Source organism: Gobio gobio (assembly GCF_949357685.1).
Source record: "Gobio gobio genome assembly, chromosome: 25".
NCBI classification, from domain to species: domain Eukaryota; kingdom Metazoa; phylum Chordata; class Actinopteri; order Cypriniformes; family Gobionidae; genus Gobio; species Gobio gobio.
In genome coordinates, this window is record NC_137121.1 from 26,404,168 (window position 1) to 26,429,362 (window position 25,195).

Here is a 25,195-nt window from a genome sequence, read left to right on the forward strand (position 1 = left end):
ACGCACGCGCACGCACCAGAGGAGCACTGCAGGTGACTGACTGACTGACAGCAGTTGTTGTTGTGCGGTGATGATGTAATGTTGCTACGGATGGCGGTGTGTGCCAGGCTCTGTGGAGTGGGTCAGTCGCGGCGGTGCAGGAGGCGGCAGAGGCACAGCCAGGCTGATCAGGATAGCGACTCCGAGATGGACATGGACGAGGAGGAGGAAGAGGAGAGGGTCGTGGGCAAAACGAAAGACGAGCCCAATGGCAGCAGCTGTCATAACAGCCGCGGCGCGGGGCCTAGCGGAGCCGGTGGACTCGGCTGTGCGGACACTGGGCCACCACACCCGCAGTCACTGCTGGATCTGCCGCCGGAGATTCTGGTGGAGATCTTCTCTTCTCTGCCCGGCACTGCGCTGCCCAACCTGGCGCTAGTGTGCAAGAAATTCAGGCAGATACTGAACACGGAAACCATCTGGAGGAGGAGATGCACAGATGGTAATAATGATGTGGAAAGCCATTTGGGTTTTATATAGTGGCCTTCTTCTTTACAGTCGACATATATGTATTGGCAGTGTGTGTAATTCAAACAGACCCTGACTATTATATTATATTATCCATTCTCTACACCAGCTTATCCTATGTAGTTTTGTAATTATATTACATTATATTATCCAGTAAATAGACATCTTCTATGATGAGCATTTTCTGTTTTTTTGGGGGGGTTTTCAAATCAGAAAATTAATTGGGATTTTTTTGGGGACCTAGAGTCAGAAATGTTTAAGATTTATATATATATATATATATATATATATATATATATATATATATATATATATATATATATATATATATATATATATAAACCTATAACTTTCCTGAAATATTTTTATTTATGTATTTTAATATTTAGTTTGCCTTAATATATTATCATTACTATTTTTTTTTTGAATTATTTCTTATTTATACAATATTTGAAACACTTTTATCTGCTGGAGTCCATTTTGCATACATTTATTTTGATCATAAAACCATAAAATTTGGTTTATATTATATTAAACCATCAACAAAAAAGTGGATATTTTGACCTCTTCACATAATGAGTTAGGTACACTCGCATGTAATCAGTTATAGAGTCATTAAATTAAAGTTATATAGAAAAATATATACATGTAATACATGGATAAAAGTGTCTGCTAAATGCATAAATGTAAATGTAATAAACGTACACGTGTGTGTGTGTGTGTGTGTGTGTGTGTGTGTGTGTGTGTGTGTGTGTGTGTGTGTGTGTGTGTGTGTGTGTGTGTGTGTGTGTGTGTGTGAGTGTGTGTGTGTGTCAGGGTGTCACTTCTCTTATCTCAGCTCTTGCAGTTATTACATAACCATCTGTTTAACAAGCCCTAACACCACTGCAATAATATAATACATTTAGTTGAGTAGAGTACAGTGGGACAGAATACTGTAAAATTGTGTATTATGTTAATCATCAGCTTAAAAGTTTGCACAGGAAATATTAGTTTAGTTATTCTGAAATGACACCAGTAAGTTAGTTGACATGTTTTAACATGTTTTTGGTGCAGATGATTGTTTTATTGTGCAGTTTGTCATGAGTTTTTCCTCTTCTTTCAGAATTCGGGATGAGAGATGACCTGCGGAAAATGGAGATTGTGGGTATGTCGAGCCGAGATCTGTATGTGAAACGTAAGTAAATCTACTGGAACCACAAAAGACACCTATTTTGTCAGTTCCTATTCATTTGAAATATTTTTTTTTTTTGTATTTATAAAGTAAAACAAAAAATTCAGCAAATGTGACTGTAAGAAATAAATAATGCTGTTCTTTTGAACTTTCTATTCATCAAAGAATCCTGAAAAAGTCTATCACTTTTCTACCAAGTTTTTTTTGTTGTTGAAAAAAGTAAATATTTTTATTCAGCAAAAGTGACATTATAATGTTATAAAATATTTATATTTTAATTTAAATAATTCTGTTCTCTTTATTCTATTCTATTCATCAAAGAATCCTGAAAAAAACACCTTTTCGTCGAACCAACAGTTGTAAACATTAATAATAATGGCATTTTTTTGAGTTTTTGTTTTTTAAATACGGGTCAATGACGTGGCGTGTCGATTCTGGTGTCCAAAGCATATTCATAATATTAAAAATATATACATTTTTAAATACACTACATTAAATGACCTGACTTCCCCTCTTAATTACTCGTAAGTATTCATTATAAATAATTAATCGTTAGAGCTCAGAAGTCCCAAAATGTCATTCCGGGTAACTGTCCTGACTTAAAATCTGAATACAAAAATTCAAAATGTACTTGGGAATAAATAATTGTATTGATGTTTTCAATGATACCTACATAGAGATAATACTAAGCTTATTTACATTTTTATGATAGAAAGACTGTGATTTCTCTAATGTCATTCCTGGATAACAGATGACTAATCAATGACCATTTTGGACCATAATGCATTTTGGTATATCATGTGACATAATATTGTATCAAAAAGAAGACCCTGAAGGAGCCCCATAACATGTGCAAAGGCCAGAAAGAAATTTAAAAAATTTCGGTCACTGGTGCACTTTGTAGCAATATCATGATAACGCTAATAAAATATTTATAATGTTTTTATATTAAAAAAAAAGATTTGATTTAAAATATAACCTTAAAATGATGATAGCTAAGTTGTAGTTTTCCACAGGTGATTAAGTTAGTGCCTAATTATAAAGAAAAAAAACATTTGTTTTGTCATTCCTGGATAACAAAAAACCTCTCTTTGCCAGGACAGGGCTGTATAACGTATGTATAACAATCTGGTTTTTAATTAATATTTGTTGTTATTAGGGATGTGCGAGACTAGTCGACTAGTTGATTAAACGATACTGCTGCTAGTCGACTTGGAAAATACTAGTCGTTTACATTTTTTTTTTGGAACATTTAATGTTTTCCTTTATATTTTTACAAAGGCTACATTTAAATAATACCATCATATTAATGTTACATCTGGAAATATATATGAGGATGATAAAATCTTGCAGAATGTCCTTCCATACTTCCAACAGTGACACAGGCAATTCATTTAACCCATATTTGTGTGTTAGATTACACAATTCTGTTTTTTATTAAGTTTTATTAAGATATCATAAAACAAGTCTTATTTACTTTATTGTTTTAAGGTTCTACGCAGGTTCATTTTCCAGCTTTTTTTCTATTTGTTTCTGAATTTTGTTTCTGAGTTATCAACAGCCAAAAATGAGCCCATGTCTATATGAAATCCCAAATTGATTATATTAATTGCGATTAAAAAGTTTTCTGGGCACTAATTGTTTGTTGAGCTTCAATTATGGATATCAGCAGTACATTTGTATATGTCAACAATGGTAGAAAATGTCATTGAATTTCAAAATTCATTACCGTTACCCAGGAATGACATTTTCATAGGGGAAAAGTGAATCTGAGTCACAAAAAAAATGCTTAATTACATTCTTAAAATGAGTACGTCATTGCATTGCATACACAACACTCTAATAAGTATTGAAAGTCCTTTTTTTTCAAATTTTAAATCCTTATAGCTTTCATTTATTCTTATTTCAGTGTATTTTATTAATTTTAGCACTTATTTTATTTCAGTTCGTCGTTGCCAAAGCAACATTTCTCAGTTTTGTTTCGAGTTTAAGTTTTTCATGTAGTGTCTATATTTTATATTATTTCAGCTTTACTTCAATTAACAATGTTTTTTAGTTTTAGTTTGAGTAAACACTGGAAATCCTGTCTGCCATTGGTCGGTCAAACAGGTAATCGACTATAATCAACATTAGTGATCTGCAAAAATCCTGACAAATCCCTGCATACTGCAGCATATAGAGCGAAATGTCTTTCTAAATGTCGTTCAGATTTTCCAGCTCAAAAAACAGATCCGTTCATGTAATGTACAGTCATTGCTCCACCTCATTCCATGTCATTTGTCATGTCATTTTTCTCAATGCATTTAGCTCACAAAAGACAGATTTATGGTCAGTTAAACCCACTTTGTATGGCTGGTTTGTTTAAGTTTAGTATCAATGTTGGTTTAAACCAAAGATATTTCAGCAGGTGAAAACATGCATGCTTGGTGCTTATAGAGAAAAGCCTGGGAAAAAAGTTCCTGGGACAAATTGTTCCAGGTAATTTTGGTGGAAACGGGGCTAATGATTCCTCAGAAGTCAGTGTGGCGTTTGTATATAATTCAGTTGATTTAAAAGTCCTTATATAGTCAAGTCAAGTCAACTTTATTTATATAGCGCTTTTAACAATGTAGATTGTTTCAAAGCAGCTTTACAGTGTTAAACAGGAAAATAATGCAGCATAATTTTATTCAGCTGTATAGCCATTCTGGAAAAATTGGCAGTGTGACAGTGTGGGCTTTGGATCAATAATTTGATCAGTAATTTAGTTTAAATGGTTATTTTAGTTTATTATTTAGATGTATTTCGATGTTTAGTTGAAAAATTTAATATACCAGGTGTATTAACTTAAAATAAATATTATCCTCCAAGGTGGCAGACGAAGGTATAAAAGAAACACTTATCACTCTCCCGGCCTTGTAAACATTAATTTTCCCTCGCATATGCGAGTGACATTTTCACACTGTGTGTCAGCTGCTGTCCTCCTTTGCCTCTCCTCTCTTCCTGTGGCGCACTCACCTGCGTACCTCTGCAGGTGTGAACCCGCAGGTGAAGTCGGGACGCTTTATGAAGCTCCTCCCTGATTATGAGCATATGGACTATCGGGACGTGTACACACACTGTATGTACTGGCTGTGTGAGACGGCTTTGTGGTGGGGGATCCAAATCACTGCCTGTGAAGGTGCTGGTCGAAGATGCTCTTTGCTAATGATGTTTTGTTCCAGGTTCAATGCAAGTTAAACTATCTGAACATGATATCCATCAAGAAAATAGAATAATATTTAAAGTGCCCCTATTGTGTTATTCTAAACAGTTCCGGATTTATTTCTCCTACAATAGGTTTACATGCATCCAAGGTCAAAAAGTGCTTTAATTTGACCATAATATAGATTGCAGCCTTATTGCAGTCAGAAAAGGTTTGATAAAACTCCTCCTTTCTGTGAACCTACTCTGCTCTGATTGGTCAGACAGCCCAGTCTGTTGTGATTGGTCTACTCTGCTCTGATTGGTCAGACAGCCCAGTCTGTTGTGATTGGTCTACTCTGCTCTAATTGGTCAGACAGCCCAGTCTGTTGTGATTGGTCTACTCTGCTCTGATTGGTCAGACAGCCCAGTCTGTTGTGATTGGTCTACTCTGCTCTGATTGGTCAGACAGCCCAGTCTGTTGTGATTGGTCTACTCTGCTCTGATTGGTCAGACAGCCCAGTCTGTTGTGATTGGTCTACTCTGCTCTGATTGGTCAGACAGCCCAGTCTGTTGTGATTGGTCTACTCTGCTCTGATTGGTCAGACAGCCCAGTCTGTTGTGATTGGTCTACTCTGCTCTGATTGGTCAGACAGCCCAGTCTGTTGTGATTGGTCTACTCTGCTCTGATTGGTCAGACAGCCCAGTCTGTTGTGATTGGTCTACTCTGCTCTGATTGGTCAGACAGCCCAGTCTGTTGTGATTGGTCTACTCTGCTCTGATTGGTCAGACAGCCCAGTCTGTTGTGATTGGTCTACTCTGCTCTAATTGGTCAGACAGCCCAGTCTGTTGTGATTGGTCTACTCTGCTCTGATTGGTCAGACAGCCCAGTCTGTTGTGATTGGTCTACTCTGCTCTGATTGGTCAGACAGCCCAGTCTGTTGTGATTGGTCTACTCTGCTCTAATTGGTCAGACAGCCCAGTCTGTTGTGATTGGTCTACTCTGCTCTGATTGGTCAGACAGCCCAGTCTGTTGTGATTGGTCTACTCTGCTCTGATTGGTCAGACAGCCCAGTCTGTTGTGATTGGTCTACTCTGCTCTGATTGGTCAGACAGCCCAGTCTGTTGTGATTGGTCTACTCTGCTCTGATTGGTCAGACAGCCCAGTCTGTTGTGATTAGTCTACTCTGCTCTGATTGGTCAGACAGCCCAGTCTGTTGTGATTGGTCTACTCTGCTCTGATTGGTCAGACAGCCCAGTCTGTTGTGATTGGTCTACTCTGCTCTGATTGGTCAGACAGCCCAGTCTGTTGTGATTGGTCTACTCTGCTCTGATTGGTCAGACAGCCCAGTCTGTTGTGATTGGTCTACTCTGCTCTGATTGGTCAGACAGCCCAGTCTGTTGTGATTGGTCTACTCTGCTCTAATTGGTCAGACAGCCCAGTCTGTTGTGATTGGTCTACTCTGCTCTAATTGGTCAGACAGCCCAGTCTGTTGTGATTGGTCTACTCTGCTCTGATTGGTCAGACAGCCCAGTCTGTTGTGATTGGTCTACTCTGCTCTAATTGGTCAGACAGCCCAGTCTGTTGTGATTGGTCTACTCTGCTCTAATTGGTCAGACAGCCCAGTCTGTTGTGATTGGTCTACTCTGCTCTGATTGGTCAGTTGTCCCAGTCTGTTGTGATTGGTCTACTCTGCTCTGATTGGTCAGACAGCCCAGTCTGTTGTGATTGGTCTACTCTGCTCTGATTGGTCAGACAGCCCAGTCTGTTGTGATTGGTCTACTCTGCTCTGATTGGTCAGACAGCCCAGTCTGTTGTGATTGGTCTACTCTGCTCTGATTGGTCAGACAGCCCAGTCTGTTGTGATTGGTCTACTCTGCTCTGATTGGTCAGACAGCCCAGTCTGTTGTGATTGGTCTACTCTGCTCTGATTGGTCAGACAGCCCAGTCTGTTGTGATTGGTCTACTCTGCTCTGATTGGTCAGACAGCCCAGTCTGTTGTGATTGGTCTACTCTGCTCTGATTGGTCAGACAGCCCAGTCTGTTGTGATTGGTCTACTCTGCTCTGATTGGTCAGACAGCCCAGTCTGTTGTGATTGGTCTACTCTGCTCTGATTGGTCAGACAGCCCAGTCTGTTGTGATTGGTCTACTCTGCTCTGATTGGTCAGACAGCCCAGTCTGTTGTGATTAGTCTACTCTGCTCTGATTGGTCAGACAGCCCAGTCTGTTGTGATTGGTCTACTCTGCTCTAATTGGTCAGACAGCCCAGTCTGTTGTGATTGGTCTATTCTGCTCTGATTGGTCAGACAGCCCAGTCTGTTGTAATTGGTCTACTCTGCGCTAATTGGTCAGACAGCCCAGTCTTTTGTGATTGGTCTACTCTGCTCTGATTGGTCAGATGGCCCAGTCTGTTGTGATTGGTCTACTCTGCTCTAATTGGTCAGACAGCCCAGTCTGTTGTGATTGGTCTACTCTGCTCTGATTGGTCAGTTGTCCCAGTCTGTTGTGATTGGTCTACTGCTTATAGCATGTGTCAGAAACCAAACAAATTTCAGCTCCGGATCTTCTTCAGCACTTTGATACACAGTAATACGAACATTTATTATGGCGGCAGTTTTACTGTATCTATTCCAGCCGGAGTCCGATAATGAAAAACTGCAAGGAGTAACTGAGGAAGAACCTCAGAACCTGAGGAAGATGATGTTTTTCACCGGCCAGTGAAGACCACAGGTTGGCATTATGCAAATTTGTTTCAAACCTAGGCAGGTTCATGAATAAAGTAAAGCTGGAATTACTGACGACTCTTTTCAGGCAGTTCAGAATCGGCTCTTTGTTTTGGAGACAATAACGCCATGTATCTGCACTTCGATCTTTGAAACTTTGCAGACATTTTACATTCACAAACAGTTACACTATATTGACAAAAGTATTGGGACACCCCTCCAAATCATTGATTCCAGGTGTTCCAATCACTTCCATGGTCACAGGTGTATAAAATCAAGCACTAGGCATGCAGACGCTTCTACAAACATTTGTGAAAGAATGGGCCGCTCTCAGGAGCTCAGTGAATTCAAGCGTGGTACCGTGATAGGTTTCCACCTGTGCAATAAGTCCATTCAGGAAATTTCCTCAGTACTAAATATTCCACGGTCAACTGTTAGTGATATTGTAACAAAGTGGAAGCAATTGGGAACAACAGCAACTCAGCCATGAAGTGGTAGGCCACGTAAAATCACAGAGCGGGGTCAGCGCATGCTGAGGCGCACAGTGCGCAGAAGTCGCCAACTTTCTGCGAGTCAATAGCTACAGACCTCCGAACTTCGTGTGGCCTTCAGATTAGCTCAAGAACAGTGCGTAGAGCTTCATGGAATGGGTTTCCATGGCCGAGCAGCTGCACCAAGCCTTACATCACCAAGTGCAATGCAAAGCGTCGGATGCAGTGGTGTAAAGCACGGCACCACTGGACTCTAGAGCAGTGGAGACGTGTTCTCTGGAGTGACCAATCACGCTTCTCTGTCTGGCAATACGGGAGAACGGTACTTGCCTGACTGCATTGTGCCAAGTGTAAAGTTTGGTGGAGGGGGGGGGGGTTATGGTGTGGGGTTGTTTTTCAGGGGTTGGGTTTGGCCCCTTGGTTCCAGAAAGGAAAGGAACACTTAATGCTTCAGCACACCAAGACGTTTTGGACAAATTTCATGCTCCCAACTTTGTGGGAACAGTTTGGGGATGCCCCTTACTGTTCTAACATGACTGCGCACCAGTGCACAAAGCAAGGTCCATAAAGACATGGATGAGCAAGTTTGGTGTAGAGGAACTTGACTGGCCTGCACAGAGTCCTGACCTCAACCCGACAGAACACCTTTGGGTTGAATTAGAGCGGAGACTGAGAGCCAGGCCTTCTCATCCAACATCAGTGCCCGACCTCACAAATGCGCTTCTAGAAGAATGGTCAAAAACTCCCATAAACACACTCCTAAACCTTGTGGAAAGCCTTCCCAGAAGAGTTGAAGCTGTTATAGCTGCAAAGGGTGGGCCAACTCCATATTAAACCCTACGGATTAAGAATGGGATGTCATTAAAGTTCATGTGCATATAAAGGCAGGCATCCCAACACTTTTGGCAATATAGTGTATATTACACTACATGAAAGGTAATATAACAAAAGCATAATAGGGGCACTTTATTAATAATGCAAATGAGTGTGATTAAAATCTTTTTTTTAAAGTCGCCTCATGATGACAATGTAGTTAGGAAACCTGGTAACTTTCTCACACATGCACAAGTATACCAGAAAGCGACTGTTTACATAGAGAAAAATCCAAATGTAGACATTTTCAGTAACCAAAAGTTCATCCATCCTGAGAAATAGTCCCACCAAATAACAAATTAATCAACTTTAGATTTCAAAAAATACCTTTTTGTTTGGAAGTATTCATATATACTCAGGAGGATGTCTTTAGTAAATCTCAAAATGAATATCCATTTTTCATTCTGTACATTATAATGCCTAAATTATAACGGTTGATAATATATAATTTAGAAAAATTCTTTAGAACTTAATAACCATTTTATCTGTTATCAGCCATAACATAACATCGTAGTTTTAGTAATGTAATGCGCTTTTGTAAATTGTATTAGTTTTTTTTTATTTCCGTTAACTTAAACATATTAATTTCATTATTAATTAGTAGCCAAGGGAACTTTTCAAATTTTTCTGTTTTAAGTTTTTTATTTAGATTTATATTCAACTTGCTGTATTTCAATTACCGAAAACCATTTTTAATTGTTTTATTTGTAGTTATTCGACAGTGTGTCACAGATTCTTAACTTATTTTGAACATGGAACATTCCTTTAAGGCTGAATCTCAGTGTGCATAGTTTTACTACACACTAAAAGTACATACACACTTCTTATTATTATCATCATACATATCGTTACCTTATTCATTCATCTAGCTAAATTCATTACATTAAGATCCATTATTACTTTTTCATATGTTTTTGGCATCACATTTCCTGCCATTTGTTTTTTTACACCTGGAAAAGTATTCTGTAGCACAAGGATTTGTGGGTAATTATTAGCTACACACACATATTATTCCACTGGAAATAATACTGCCTGTGTCTTTGGCATATTATTTGCAATGTACCGATTTGAAACGCACTAATGCTAATTTCACAAATGATTTAGTATGGATAATATGCGTATTGGGACACAGCCTTGTTTGGGACAAATTGATCTGATAGCAACACAAGGGCAGCTTCTGCCGAGCGCCGAGCACGTGTGTGTCCTGCATGCGTGTGTGATAGACACGGGATGGCAAGGGTTGCGCTAACATGAGCTGACTGTGTGAGATGCAGATGAATTAAAGGTGACCAAACATGGATACGTTTTAGTCCTCTAACTCCCAGAATTTTGCATGGCAAAAAAGTGGCATATACTCACACACTCAACATGCATTCATGAGTTCATGCACTTGCGGTGATTTCACCTCATCTAACGTTCTTCTGGGTTCGTTCGTGTGTTGTATGCGGATTTGTGACGTATAAATGTCATGTTTTGTATTTGTTTTCCAGTGTTACATCCCTATAGACACATCCTGGGTCTCTGGCAGCCTGATATCGGCCCCTATGGAGGACTCCTGAATGTGGTGGTAAGACTAACATCACAAGATTTAACGTTTTTAGTGTTGTTTATGTGTCTATGTGGTGTTTTTAATATCCTTTAAGACAAGCCATGTGTATATTCATCATTCAACACCATTGCTGAGTATTTTCTCCTTAAAACTGCAGTGAACCAAAGAACGCAGTTCTGAAATCGTCCCTGTTCTCTACGTCGCAAATATGTTGTAACCAATCACGTCAACATGTGGGCGGGCTTTAGCATATTATTAACTGCTGCGAAACAAAGGAGTCTCAAGAGAAGCCAGGTTATCCCGGTATATTTTATGAAAAAGCAGGTACATTTAGCAATATAGCGGGTGAATTATGTATATGATGTATATTATGATGTTATGATGAATTATATGCCTTTCTCCACTGATGTTCTGAGTTGTTCAAAGCGTTTCTAAGGATACTGATTTTTAGAAGGCAGACTGAGATGGCGAACGGGAACATGGTTTGTACATTAGCAATACATTATTAGCTGTTTGATAATCATATTATTTATCTTTATGTGTCCAACATTGTAGAGCGTGATACATAAAACGCATTACCATTCTGATACATCGACTTAGTAGATACGCCTGTATAAATTACTCTTCCACTTCTTTTGAATCAAACATATATTTACTTTGTAGGTGTCAAAATAAAAGTTTTACTTTAAAATACTTTTTAAATTATTGTTTTAGTGATCTACACTTTAACCATAGACAATAAAGCTGAAATTATATATAAAGATGTAAGTCCCAAATAAGTTGGTATAAAAGCACTCTAAGTAAATTTAAACTATAATACATTTTAATGCAATTGCAATTAACATTGTCTGAAAACATTACAATTATTTCACACTTAAGTATATTTTTTTAAAGTATATTTTTTATTCCATAAAAAGTACTTTTTTGGTATAGATTATCTCCATAAAAAAGTACTTTTTAAGGTAATTGATGAGTACTTTTTGAAGTACTTTTGGTTATTTTTTACTGCCATACACGTTTTGGTTTGTGCATTTCACACTTGCCCTGTTGAGGCTGCTTTGGCCAGGCATTTGTCCATTTAGCCCAAAAAATCATGTATGGATGCATATTTTAAAAATCCACTGGAAATAGGATCATATTTTTAATTTACGATTTGGAACACTCTTATCATAATTCACTCAATAGCTTGTCAAATATAAAACTGTAAATTGTATAAAAAAATCTCTGAAACAAAATACAATTATAATACAATATACACCGATCAGGCATAACAATATGACAGGTGAAGTGAATAACACTGATTATCTCTTCATCACGGCACCAGTTAGTGGGTGGGATATATTAGGCAGCAAGTGAACATTTTGTCCTCAAAGTTGATGTGTTAGAAGCAGGAAAAAAATGATTTGATGAGTGAGTTTGACAAAGGCCAAATTGTGATGGCTAGACGACTGGGTCAGAGCATCTCCAAAACTGCAGCTCTTGTGGGGTGTTCCTGGTCTGCAGTGGTCAGCTCAATATCTATTAAAAGTGGGCCAAGGAAGGAACAGTGGTGAACCGGCGACAGGGTCATGGGCGGCCAAGGCTCATTGATGCACGTGGGGAGCGAAGGCTGGCCTGTGTGGTCCGATCAAACAGACGAGCTACTGGAGCTCAAATTGCTCAAGAAGTTAATGCTGGTTCTGATAGAAAGGTGTCAGAATACACAGTGCATCACAGTTTGTTGTGTATGGGGCTGTGATGAGACCAGTCAGGGCGCCCATGCTGAACCCTGTCCACCGCCGAAAGTGCCAACACTGAGCACGTGAGCATCAGAACTGGACCACGGGGCAATGGAAGAAGGTGGCCTGGTCTGATGAATCACATTTTCTTTTACATCACATGGATGGCCGAGTGCGTCGCTTACCTGGGGAACACATGGCACCAGGATGCAAAGAAGGCAAGCCAGTGGAGGCAGTGTGATGCTTTGAAACCTTGGGTCCTGCCATCCATTTGGATGTTTCTTTGACACGTACCACCTACCTAAGCATTGTTGCAGACCATGTTTGTAGACCAAACGGTATTCCCTGGTGGCTGTGGTCTCTTTCACAGGATAATGCGCCCACGCCACAAAGCAAAAATGGTTCAGGAATAGTTTGAGGAGCACAACAATGAGTTTGAGGTGTTGACTTGGCCTCCAAATTCCCCAGATCTCAATCCAATTGAGCATCTGTAGGATATGCTGAACAGATACCACAGCACACCTTCAGGGGTCTAGTGGTGTCCATGCCTCGACAGGACACAAAATCAGGAAGGTGGTCATATTGTCATGTCTGATCGTTGTATATGAGACCACACACATTAAATGTACACGTGTACCATATTTTATAACTCTTTCTTGCTTTGATCATTTTAGGTTGATGGTCTATTCATCATAGGCTGGATGTATTTACCACCCCATGATCCCCGTGTGGAGGACCCCATGCGTAGACGGCCCCTTTTCCGTATACATATGTGGGAGAAAAACAAAGCCACAGTAGAATGTATGTACGGACATAAGGGCCCTCATAAAGGAGACATTCAGGTAAATTGTACCATATTTGTACCATTTTACATCTAACATAATGGCCCAATTTTGCCACAGTTACACAAAATGTTGACCTTTAATTTCCCCAGACTGTGAAGAAAGATGAATTTTCCACCAAATGCAACCAGACCGATCACCATCGGATGCCTGGAGGAAGGCAAGAGGTAGGAAACTGGTGCTGGTCAGACGACAATAAAGCTTTTTTGGCAGTGACTGGATGATGTAGTGCTGCACGAAGTATCAGAATAAAGTCGATATTGCAATATGGCTTGTTGTGAATCTGGCTTCAGAGGCACTGCTCATCAGCACACGTGCAGCCCATGATTCTTTAGGTGTGTTCACACCATGTCGGAATTACTTTAATAAAAGGTCAAAATAAAGGTTTGACAGTTTAACATTTGAAAATAAAGAAAATAAGACATAAACAGTAGGGCTGGTTAAAAAATATATATTTTTCGATTGTAACCGATATCAATTCTTAAATCCCAAGAATCGATTTTTCAGTGTATGCCAGGGGTGGCGAACTCCGGTCCTGGAGAGCCTCTGTCCTGCAGAGTTCAGCTCCAACCCTGATAAAACTCACCTGCCTGTAGCTTCCTAGGCCCTGTCCCAAATGGCACCCTAAACCCTCACGGTCTTCCTCGGAGTCTGCACTTTCACGACGTCATGCCACTTCGACTGCCGGGAAGAAGTCCACCAGTGCGGGCTCAGCAGAAGTGCGCTACGAGGGTGCATATCGACCTCAAAGGGGGCGCCCGCGAGCACCCTTCTGAGACCTAAAATGACAACTGGGACACCCTGCGGTCTTGTGGACTTAACGGACACGCGCACGCAGTGGCCATTGTAAGTCCACAAGACCGAAAGTGCACATGAAGTGTGCCATTTGGGACAGGGCCCTAGTAACCCCTCAGACCTTGATTAGCTTGTTCAGGTGTGTTTGATTAGGGTTGAAGCAAAACTCTGCAGGACTGTGGCTCTCTCCAGGACCAGAGTTCACCACCCCTGGTCTATGCTGTTTTCAGTTGATGAATGAACAGAAGTTTTAATCGTGCCTCCCATCCAATAAATCTCAGTAATCTTTGTGCTTTGTTACTTCTGACATGAAACAAAGTCTCAGCTTTCAAATTCTGTAAATTTAATATGAAAAAAATCGAACAATACATACAATTTTGGCACTCTTTATTGTGGCGTGACAGATCGCTGTAGTGCCTCAGTTCAAGAGAAGCAGCAGGGCACGTGAACTGATCATCTCTTCCGGTGTGTTTAAAGACACAGTATAACTTACCGAAATCCGCATCGTCACGTCACAATTGCTCAATAAAACCACGGAAACACGTCTGTTTTAGCTTGTAAACAATGTTACCTCAGAAAAGCCATTAAATGACCAAAAAATTGTTAGTCAGCTCGAATGAACTTGGAGAGCAGCATTTTGCTAAATATATGCACTATGTTACATATTCCAGGGCTCCAGACTGCGACCAAATGGTTGCATTTTGCGACCTTTTTTCACTGGGGCCACCACCAAGTTGCCCAGCTGATAAGAGCTTTCATTTCTGTTGCATATGAGAAACAACAAGCAGATAGTGAAGCAAAGCAAATTTGAGCTGCGCATGCGGGGACCGTTTATCAGCTCGGACCAATATTAGACAGCGCAGTGCGAGCTCAGAACAGGTTCTTTCAGGCCCATCTCGATCACCTGACACCATTTCTACACAGTTTCAATTTGTCGCACAATTAATAACATCGCAGCGAGATCTAGTGAGAAGCATTCAAATTCAGTGCAGAATTCTCTGTTCCACAGACATCAGATCCAACAGCGCAGTCGTGGAAACCAGGAAAAACATTGTGCTACAAACAAACAAGTTATTGAAGGCTTTTCAATTCACAAATCACCAACATTCATCATGGATTTAATGTAGCAATGCTAACTGTAACCATGGTATTGTGGCAAAAATAGTCTGTTTTTTTTACATTATTCATCTCGGGGTTCGTATAACCTTTTGAGAGAAATGCAAGAACTTTTCCAGCACTCCAAATATTATACAATTTGAATGCTATTTTTAATGTGATGATTTGTTAAATTAAAAGTTTAACGATATAGGAAAAATACTCCTTGGTAAACAATCACTTAAATTTTATTTATTTTCTTAAAGACATTCAATTACCACTATAACCAGTAGACAGCGGCAGAGGAGCACTTATTGACTTAATAGCCATTTCCACTCTAATATATGGAAAAGTAGTCGCAAAGACTCACGAAAAACAAAAACGTTGCTTCGAATTATGACTGAATTACACAGAAAACAAGTAAAGAGCGCTCCTTTTATCACTGAAGCTTTCGTCAGTTCAGTGTGATGCTATAGAAGAACAATTTTTATCTGCATATCAATTCAAGCTCAGTGAATTTCAAATTTACAATAAACAAACAAGTAATATTATTAGTAATTGCACTTATTAATGCAAAACAATACTAAATTTATGATTAAAAATCCCCCCATCACTACCAAATCAGGTGCTCGTGCCACCATCTGTAGAACAGCTAGTGTGTATTCCTTATATTTTTACTTTTTCAATATTAAATGTGTTTGAATAAATCCTTCATGTTTTATGACAGCCACCATTTATATATATAAAGAACATAAAACATAATTATGTTTATAAGATTATTATAAAAACTTCCTTGTGTGTAATTTAAATGCAAGTAGCCTACAGATCGGTTAATTTTAACCTTTACTGAAAGAGGTTTGTGTTAATTCTTGTAAAGAGTAAACTCAGGTGTGAACACACACACACACACAAAATCCTCATATCGCAATATGTGTGGCAGTAAAAGTAAATATGGCAGTTTCAGTTTTTTCCTCTTCCGTGTGCTTGTGCAGGAATTCAGAACGTGGTTGGAGGAGGAATGGGGACGAACGTTGGAGGACATTTTCCACGAGCACATGCAGGAGTTGATCCTCATGAAGTTCATTTACACCAGCCAATACGAGTAAGTCTTCTTCATGACCTGTTCTCATCCAAAACTAACAGTTTCATCTCCCCAGTGAAATATTCTGGCCAGATGACAGCTGGTACCAGATGTGTTTCGTGTGTTTTAAATACATGTTTCTTGGTTTCAGTAATTGCCTGACATACCGGCGGATTTATCTGCCCCCGTGCCTCCCTTCAGACCTCCTGCAGCCGGGCCTCTTCAAAGGGACGTATGGCAGTCACGGCCTGGAGATTATTATGCTGAGCTTCCATGGCTCCAAGGCCAAAGCCACCAAACTTACTGTGAGTTTGATGTCCATAGGTATAGATTACTGTTGCCCGACTGCTAGAGGACTTTGATACCCTGGAAACACACAAACTGATCAAACAATGAAACACAAGTAAACACCTGTGTGATTTCTATCAAGCTTTATGATGCCAGGCAATCATCACAGGAGTAAATTAGGTTTTGTCTTTTGTTAATTTGCTGTTGACTTTAATCATGGAAACATAATGAAGATTCAGTTTTCTGGGCATAATGTTAAATCCATAACTAGGAAGGAATCCATCCTGTCGGAACACTATGGCTGCATCCGAAATTGCTCTCGAGTTGGTACTCATTTTGAAAAAGTAATTACCTCGCAACCACTAAGAAAGTTTGTTCTATATAGTATGAATGTAATCCTACATTTACCATGTTGTAATGTGACCTATCAGCATCAGTTGTGTCACTTCACTGTCATTCATAAACCCTTTCCCGTGGCCTCATGGGATAGTAATGTGTCCATCGTATGCACACTTCATAATTTCGTCGGAAGTAGTAGGTCATCCGGGTACTTTTTGTCTACTGTTTTATGAGTACTTTGAATTCAGACAGATTTGTCACATACTGTTTTTCCCCTTATAATATAGTAGGGAAGTGCAATTTAGGATGCAGCCTGTTCCTCTATTGAAGTTATCATGACAAACGTTTTTTGATATGAAAAAGCATGTTTAATTTGATGAGAACAGATTGCATTAACTACTTGTATCTTTGGAGATACTATTTCACATTTATGTAATTAAGCAATGAATTGAAACATTTGATGCATGATTTTATTACTAAAAATTCAATAATACAAAATACAGTTGAAAATACAGTTGTTCATACTGCTACTAATAATTATTATTATCTAAAGTAATATTATTTTTATAAATGATGTATGGTTTATAATTTAAATAATAATAATAAACAGGCATTTTATATATTATATATTGAATTAATTTATATTATTTTTATATATTATAATTTAGATATTTCATTAATTATTTATTATATTAAATTATACATAATTGATTGTTATATACAAAATATATATAAAGACAAAATAAATAAAGCCTTTTAATACATTTTATCATTATTATAATTTACATTTATTTTATACTTTATTATAATTTATAATTTTAATAGTTAATTAATAATTATGTTGTTGTTATCTTTATATAATATATAAAGATAACAACAACATAATTATTAATTAACTATTAAAATTATAAATTATAATAATGTATAAAATAAATGTATATAGACATAAATATATTATATTAGACATAAGAAATAAAACATTTAATTACATTAAATAAATTATTTGTTAAATGTAATACTTGCATGTGCAAAATAAATAATTTGATTTAAAACATTATTTATAATTTTAAAGTATTTATTACTTTTCCACAATATTAGTGGTTCAAATAGTTGGAATAGTTGGAAATTTGACTTTTCAGGAAGTGCCAGTGCTACCAGATCTTACCAGTAGGCGCTACAATCAGGTGTTTAATCATTGAAGTTATTGTACATTTTGCCAAATAATTTCTTGTTAGGCCGTCTCACTCTCTCCTTGTTGCTTTTGGTCTTCAACACTCAGTTTATAAGCGAATGTTAATGACAAAATTATGTGTGAATGTTTTCAACTGAATGCTTAAATATGTGAAATGAAGGTTCCCAATACAAACACTGTATTTTCAATGTTCACTTTAATGTTTCCATATTGTCTCTAGAATAATACATAATAAATAAAACAAAAGAACAAATTTCCCCCAAAGTATCCATTTCTAGGCTCGAACAACACCTAGCCTATATTATGTTTCATTTGATCTTGTTTGTTTTCTAGGGAGATCCCAATGTCCCAGCAGGTCAGCTGACGTTAGAAATAGACCTGAACCGCCCGGTGCGTCTGCCAGACCTGGAGCACCAGCGCAGCATGGAAGAGGTGTCTCGTCTGGTGCGGGGGGTGCATGAGGAGGCCCAGAGCGGTTCACAGGGCCGGGACGCCCCATCAGAGGCTACACAGGTGACCCCCCCTCAGGAGGCGGAGGGCTCAGGTTCAGCGCCCCCTACTGGAGCGGAGGATGACGAGCCGGGAGCTGCTGCCTGCAGCGACGCACCTGAACCTCAACCTTTTGTGCTGCCTCTGGGAGTCATGGCCCGTAATGAAGTGTACCCTCGCACCTGCAAGATGTGGTGAGTGCCGTATCGTCAGAGGGCCTCGGTTTGTGATTTACACTAGCAATCTATTAAACTGTACATTTTTAAATTTAATCTAATTTAAGCATTAAATATTCTAAACATTATATAATGATCAGGCATACATCAATAAATTATATATATATATATATATATACATTGACATTTTTATCTTTAAACATTTCATATAAAATATGTATTCATTCATTTTATTATACAGGTATGTATATATTTTAAATCATTATATTGTATAAAATAGGCAAAATAAACAATTTAAATAAATTAAGAAATGTGACTTGTTAAACCGTAAATCTTTATATTGAAATGTATGTCTATACATTTTTTATATTAGGCTATTTATATGGCACAATTGTATTATATATTTCTATACAGAAAAATAAATAAATTAAACAACTAAAATAAGTTTACATTGTTAATGGATTATCATATTATATATTAAAGTAATATAAAATAGAAAAGAAAATGGTTTAAATATTATATTAAATGAATTGGTATATTATTTATTAATATTAGTTTGTTAATAATAATTGAATAATTCAAAATGTTTAGTTAATGTCTAAACAATATTAAATGTTATGACATAATTATACACTACCAGTTTTAATGTTTTTAAAGAAGTCTCTTCTGCTCACCAAGGCTGTATTTATGTTATTAAAAATACAAAAAAAGCTGTAATATTGTGAAATATTATGAAAATGAAAAACTTTTTTTTCTTTTTTTTCGAATATATTGTACAATGTAATTTGTTCCTGTGATCAAAGCTGAATTTTCATCATCATTACTCAGCATACTCTTCAGTGTCACATGATCCTTCAGAAATCATTCTAATATGATGATTTGCTGCTCAAGAAACATTTATGATTATTATCAATGTTGAAAACAGTTGTGTACACATTTTTTGGGGGATTCTTTGATGAATAGAAAGTTCAAAAGAACAGTATTTATCTGAAATATAAAGCTTTTGTAACATTATACTACCATTCAAAAGTTTTGGGTCAGTAAGAATATTTTGGGGTGGGGGGGGACTTAAGAAATTAATACATTTATTCCGCAAGGATGTATTAAATTGATCAAGTGACAGTATAGACATTTATAATGTTGCAAAAGCTTTGTATTTCAGATAAATGCTGTTCTTTTGAACTTTCTATTCATTAAATAATACTGGAAAAATATTTTACACAACTGTTTTCAACATTGATAATAATCATAAATGTTTCTTGAGAAGCAAATCCTCATACTACAATGATTTCTGAAGGTCATGTGACACTGAAGACTGAAGTAATGATGATGAAAATTCAGCTTTGAATCACAGAAATAAATTACATTTTAAAATATATTCAAATAGAAAAAATATTATATTTTAAATTGTAAAAATATTTCACAATAATACTGTTTTTATTGTATTTTTGATCAAATAAGTGCAGCCTTTCAAAACCATTAAAAATATATATACACACAGAAATAATACATGAATTAAACAATTATAATAAATGTAAGTTGTAAATGGATTATTATTATATTCCATATAAAAAATTATATAAAATCTAAAAGAAAATTTAAAATGTTTTAAGTTTAATTTAATTAAAATGTTATATTAATTAGTATATTCTTATATTAATACATTTTTAGATAATGATATATATTAATATATTATATATAAAAATGTATTTAATGTATTTTATATTATATTACATTATACTGTATATAAAACTGATAGACATTACATTTTTAACTTGTTAGATTTCTTGATTTTATATTAAATGTGTATATGTACATTAATATAACATTTAATTTAATTATTATATAAATTCTTATATTCATTTGTATTGTTTAAATGGAGGCAATAATTTAGTTTCCTTCTAATCTGATTTTCTTTCTACCCTTCAGTTTTTATGGCACAGGCTTGATCGCTGGCCACGGCTTCACGAGTCCAGAGCGCACACCGGGTCTGTTCGTCCAGTTCGATGATGATCGCTTTGGCTTCATTTGGCTGGAGCTCAAGTCCTTCAGCCTGTACAGCCGGCTGACCGACCAGCTGTCCCACGCTCAGGCCCCCAGCATGGAGCGCTTTGAGGCCATGCTCCGCAACATGCAGTCATGGACATCCTGATAACCAACCTCACACTACTGTCGCCATCAGGCACATGCTCTGGTATTACGCTCACCGCCAGACAGACACCATCAGGGACCTCCCTGTTGACACACACACACACCCACACACCTACCTGCTTGCATCCGCACAGCTGTATTTACAGCCACATGCCCATACGGTTGTATTATATTAGGCCTTTCTTATCAGCTTTTTAATTAATTTATTTTTGTAACCTGGAAATGGCGACGAAGATGACGACAATGTGAAAATCCACCCGTATACTCTGCTGAGCGTGCCTCTGACACCTTTATTCAAACTCTGAAATCCTGTGGTTTTGTGCTTTAGAGAAATACTTAAAGCGTTTGTCCTCAATGTGGCAACATCTGCGGTTGCTTTTAATCGTACCATTCTTTAGCCATAAAATCCACTTTGTATTTACAAATGCTTCCATTTTTTCACCAACTTTCATTGAAAACCAACGACTTCCAGCCGCTTTGTCGCTGCAAATATTGTCAATTTCATCGCCCAATAATGCGTCTATTAATACGTATAACATTCAAGAAAACAGCCAGAATCTCTTATTTAATTTATATTTATCACACTGTTAAAGTTCCATTGGTTATCCGCCAAATTTTATTTTCACATGATAGTGATTCTGTTCATCTAGCTGTGCAGCTCTCTTCCAAGTGCTCTTCCCTACGCAGCGTAGACGTTTATCGGAGGCAGAATTCCTCCGACTATACTTTTGTATTTGACTGCAGCATTACTAGCAATTGAAAATGAAAAAAAAAAAAAACATCACTATTATGTAAAGTGAATATATATGTAAATGCATTGAAAATATTTAAACATTTATCAATATATTTCAGCTTTGTTTTAGGGATGATTGTATATATGATCGATGAACTAATTTAAGTATTATCGCCTGTGTTTACAAGTTGAGTGATAATTGTTTTAAGTGGAATATTCTCCTAGAATTGGACGTTTATGTGGACTGATATCGTGCAACTATTGATTTTATTCCAAATAAGAATATAAGAATTATATTTGAATGATATTTCAAAGTGTTTGTGGAAACATGCCAATTGAATCAATCAAAATTGATCCGGTTACCTCAGTTTCTCAATTCCCAATGGAAAACATCAAGTCCCACCCCCTTTTTTTCTTCTTGTTCAGTGTCCTGGTTCATTGATTCACACATTTTATTCTAAATATGTCATTTTTAGAAGGCTAATGTCTGCCTCTAAGTATTTAATTTATATTTCAAAAGCATTTGTGGAAATTAATACATTTCTCAATAAAATCAATCAAGTTCTGACTAGGGATGCAAAATTCCAGGAATTTTCAAAGTTGGAAACTTTCTGTGGGAATTAACAGGAATGAATGGGGATAAACTGCTAATTTGCAAGATTGCAGGTTAGTCTTTAACAAGGACATTTTACATGTAGTTGGGGGAAAAAACAGCAGCATAATCTTGGTTAAAACAACCAGATTTAATCAAAGTTCTGTCGAAATTCAACTTACCGGTTGAGGCAACACCCATGAATCTGCTTTTTAATGGGAAGTTTTGTGGGGGCTTTGGGGAATGCTTTCATTTTATATTTTGAATGGGTCATTCATATGCCGTTTTGTTGTTCAATGAAAATAGAATTCACAAACAACTAAAAGTCAAACATTTTTATTAGTTTGCATGCATATCTGCTTATGACCATACAAAATGTTAATGTTTATATTTTATGTACAATGGGGCAAAAAAAGCCACCAATTGTGCAAGTTCTCCCACTTAAAAAGATGAGAGAGGCCTGTACTTTTCATCTTAGGTACACTTCAACTATGAGAGACAGAATGAGAAAAAATCCAGAAAATCACATTGTCTGATTTTTAAAGAATTTATTTGTAAATTATGGTGGAAAATAAGTATTTGGTCAATAACAAAAGTTAATCTCAATACTTTGTTATATACCCTTTGTTGGCAATGACAGAGGTCAAACATTTTCTGTAAGTCTCCACAAGGTTTTTTCACACTGTTGCTGGTAGTTTGGCCCATTCCTCCATGCCGATCTCCTCTAGAGCAGTGATGTTTTGGGGCTGTCGCTGGGCAACACGCATTTTCAACTCCCTCCAAAGATTTTCTATGGGGTTGAGATCTGGAGACTGGCTAGGCCACTCCATGCAGGACCTTGAAATGCTTCTTACGAAGCCACTCCTTCGTTGCCCGGGCGGTGTGTTTGGGATCATTGTCATGCTGAAAGACCCAGCCACGTTTCATCTTTAGTTTTTACTCAATCTCACGATACATGGCCCCATTTATTCTTTCCTTTACACGGATCAGTCGTCCTGGTCCCTTTGCAGAAAAATAGCCCCAAAGCATGATGTTTCCACCCCATGCTTCACAGTAGGTGTGGTGTTCTTCTGATGCAACTCCGCATTCTTTCTCCTCCAAACACGACAAGTTCAGTTTTTACCAAAAAGTTATATTTTGGTTTCATCTGACCATATGAAAATCTCCCAATCCTCTTCTAGATCATCCAAATGCTCTCTAGCAAACTTCAGACGGGCCCGGACATGTACAGGCTTAAGCAGGGGGACATGTCTGGCACTGCAGGATTTGAGTCCCTGGCAGCGTAGTGTTACTGATGGTAGCCTTTGTTACTTTGGTCCCAGCTCTCTGCAGGTCATTCACTAGGTCCCCCCGTTTTGCTCACCAATCTTGTGATAATTTTGACCCCACGTGGTGACATATTGCATGGAGCCTCAGATCGAAGGAGATTATCAGTGGTCTTGTATGTCTTCCATTTTCTAATAATTGCTCCCACAGTTGATTTCTTCACACCAAGCTGCTTACCTATTGCAGATTCAGTCTTCAGCCTGGTGCAGCTCTACAATTTTGTTTCTGGTGTCCTTTGAAAGCTCTTTGGTCTTGGCCATAGTGGAGTTTGGAGTCTGACTGTTTGAGGTTGTGGACAGGTGTCTTTTATACTGATAACGAGTTCAAACCGGTTCCATTAATACAGGTAACGAGTGGAGGACAGAGGAGCCTCTTAAAGAAGAAGTTACAGGTCTGTGAGAGCCAGAAATCTTGCTTTTTTGTAGGTGACCAAATACATATTTTCCACCAAATCAATTCTTTAAAAATCAGACAATGTGATTTTCTGGATTTTTCTCATTCTGTCTCTTAGTTGAAGTGTACCTATTATGAAAATTACAGGCCTCTCTCATATTTAAGTGGGAGAACTTGCACAATTGGTGGCTGACTGAATACTTTTTTGCCCCACTGTATGTATGTATAGGATACAGTTTGTATAAATCTCCAATTCTCATAATTCCTGTTACATTTTCCAAACTTCCCCAACTTAACTTCCCATGGAAAGTTTTTGGAAATTTGCGACCCTATTTCTGACCCCTTTTTTTATCATTCATGTCCTGATTCACAGATTGGATACGAATGCCATTTCATGTTGACTTCAGTTCAGAGTTTCCCTCCAAATTTAATGACAATTTAACAAAGCACTGTGCCTAAAACGGCAATTTATACATTTGTGCTGTTGCAACTATTGAATTTATTCTAAATAATATGTAATTTAATCTTCTTATGTTGGCTGCTAACTATTTGAATATTTCAATGCATTTGTGGAAACATGCTGATTAATGTCCAAATTTACCCTATTTACTTCAATTTCAAGTTCTGCCCCATTTTTGTCCTTGTTCAATGTCTGATTCACTGAATGTGGTTTCATGTTCACTTCAATTCCGAGTTTCCCTCTATTATATATGATAATTGAGCAAAGCATTGTGCCTAAAACTGTAATTTATACATTTGTGCCGTTCTTTAATTTCCTTATTTTTAAGTTCATAATTATATTGAAAGTAAAAACTTGTTGTCAATAAGTGTGATCATTTTATGTGCATCAAAAACAGCTCCATTAGTGAGTCAAGCGTCCGGTACGGGTGATACTAATAAGGTAAAACTGAAAAATGTACTTATTTGGCAATATTGTCAATAGTTGGATTATTGTTGTCTTTGTAAATTTACCATTTACAAAGTCTCGAAGCGCAAACTCATGACTAGTTTGCATCCCGTTGCATTCAAATTCAGGGAGGTTTGCAGCTTTAGCCTTCGTTTGTTCTCAATAAAATGGAGGAAAATCTTAAATGTTGTCCAACTTTTATTTTAAGTGCAAAACAGATTAAAGTTACTTGGTCAGTCATTTCTTTCAAATTCAAACATAAGCATACAAATATACTCAGTGCTTATTTGATTGTCTCAAGTGAACTATTTAAATTCCTAAATCAGTCATTTTTTAGTGCTTTGTGTTCATTTTTTTTACAGTTCCAAGTGCTCTAATTTCTGGAAGCGTCTTGGTCATGAACTCGTAGTGTTTTCCCTTCAGGTTCTTGCCGGGTTTCTGTTCCAGTCCAATACCGAGATACTCAGCCTTATCCTCATATTCAGGCCAGTGTGTCAGACCCGGACCATTCGGAGACCTGCCGATCCAAAAATAGACCCATTAGAGTGCAGAAACAATATACTTTTGTTCTTCTACACAGAGAGAAAATCAGAATGG

The 25,195-nt window shown here is 37.4% G+C and overlaps 2 protein-coding genes across 8 annotated transcripts in view; one reads left to right on the forward strand and one right to left on the reverse strand.

Annotated features, from left to right (window-relative positions):
• Positions 1-24,781, forward strand: fbxo31 (F-box protein 31). 6 transcript variants are annotated; one of them, XR_013815970.1, is made up of 11 exons: positions 11-481; positions 1,613-1,684; positions 4,695-4,781; positions 10,423-10,499; positions 12,874-13,041; positions 13,134-13,208; positions 15,924-16,033; positions 16,164-16,317; positions 18,165-18,514; positions 20,426-22,368; positions 23,863-24,781. XR_013815970.1 is itself a non-coding variant. In XM_079809300.1 (10 exons), the coding sequence occupies exons 1-10, from the start codon at positions 79-81 to the stop codon at positions 20,646-20,648; spliced, it is 1,719 nt and encodes a 572-aa protein (XP_079665426.1). In that variant the 5' UTR covers positions 18-78; the 3' UTR covers positions 20,649-24,780. The 6 variants fall into 6 exon arrangements, 2 of the variants coding, with proteins under 2 accessions (XP_079665427.1, XP_079665426.1); XR_013815971.1 differs by having other exon boundaries at positions 18-481; positions 20,426-22,403; positions 23,839-24,780; XR_013815968.1 differs by lacking the exon at positions 4,695-4,781 and having other exon boundaries at positions 1-481.
• The window catches only part of LOC307121638 (fatty acyl-CoA hydrolase precursor, medium chain-like), a 21,146-nt gene continuing 20,731 nt past the window's right edge, over positions 24,781-25,195 (reverse strand). Inside the window, exon 13 of one of the 2 annotated variants that reach the window (XM_079809299.1) lies at positions 24,781-25,115. In XM_079809299.1, coding sequence (XP_079665425.1) covers positions 24,932-25,115 — 184 coding nt within the window. In that variant the 3' untranslated portion in view covers positions 24,781-24,931. The remainder of the gene's footprint in view (positions 25,116-25,195) is intronic. The other variant, XM_079809298.1, reaches the window with a different exon arrangement.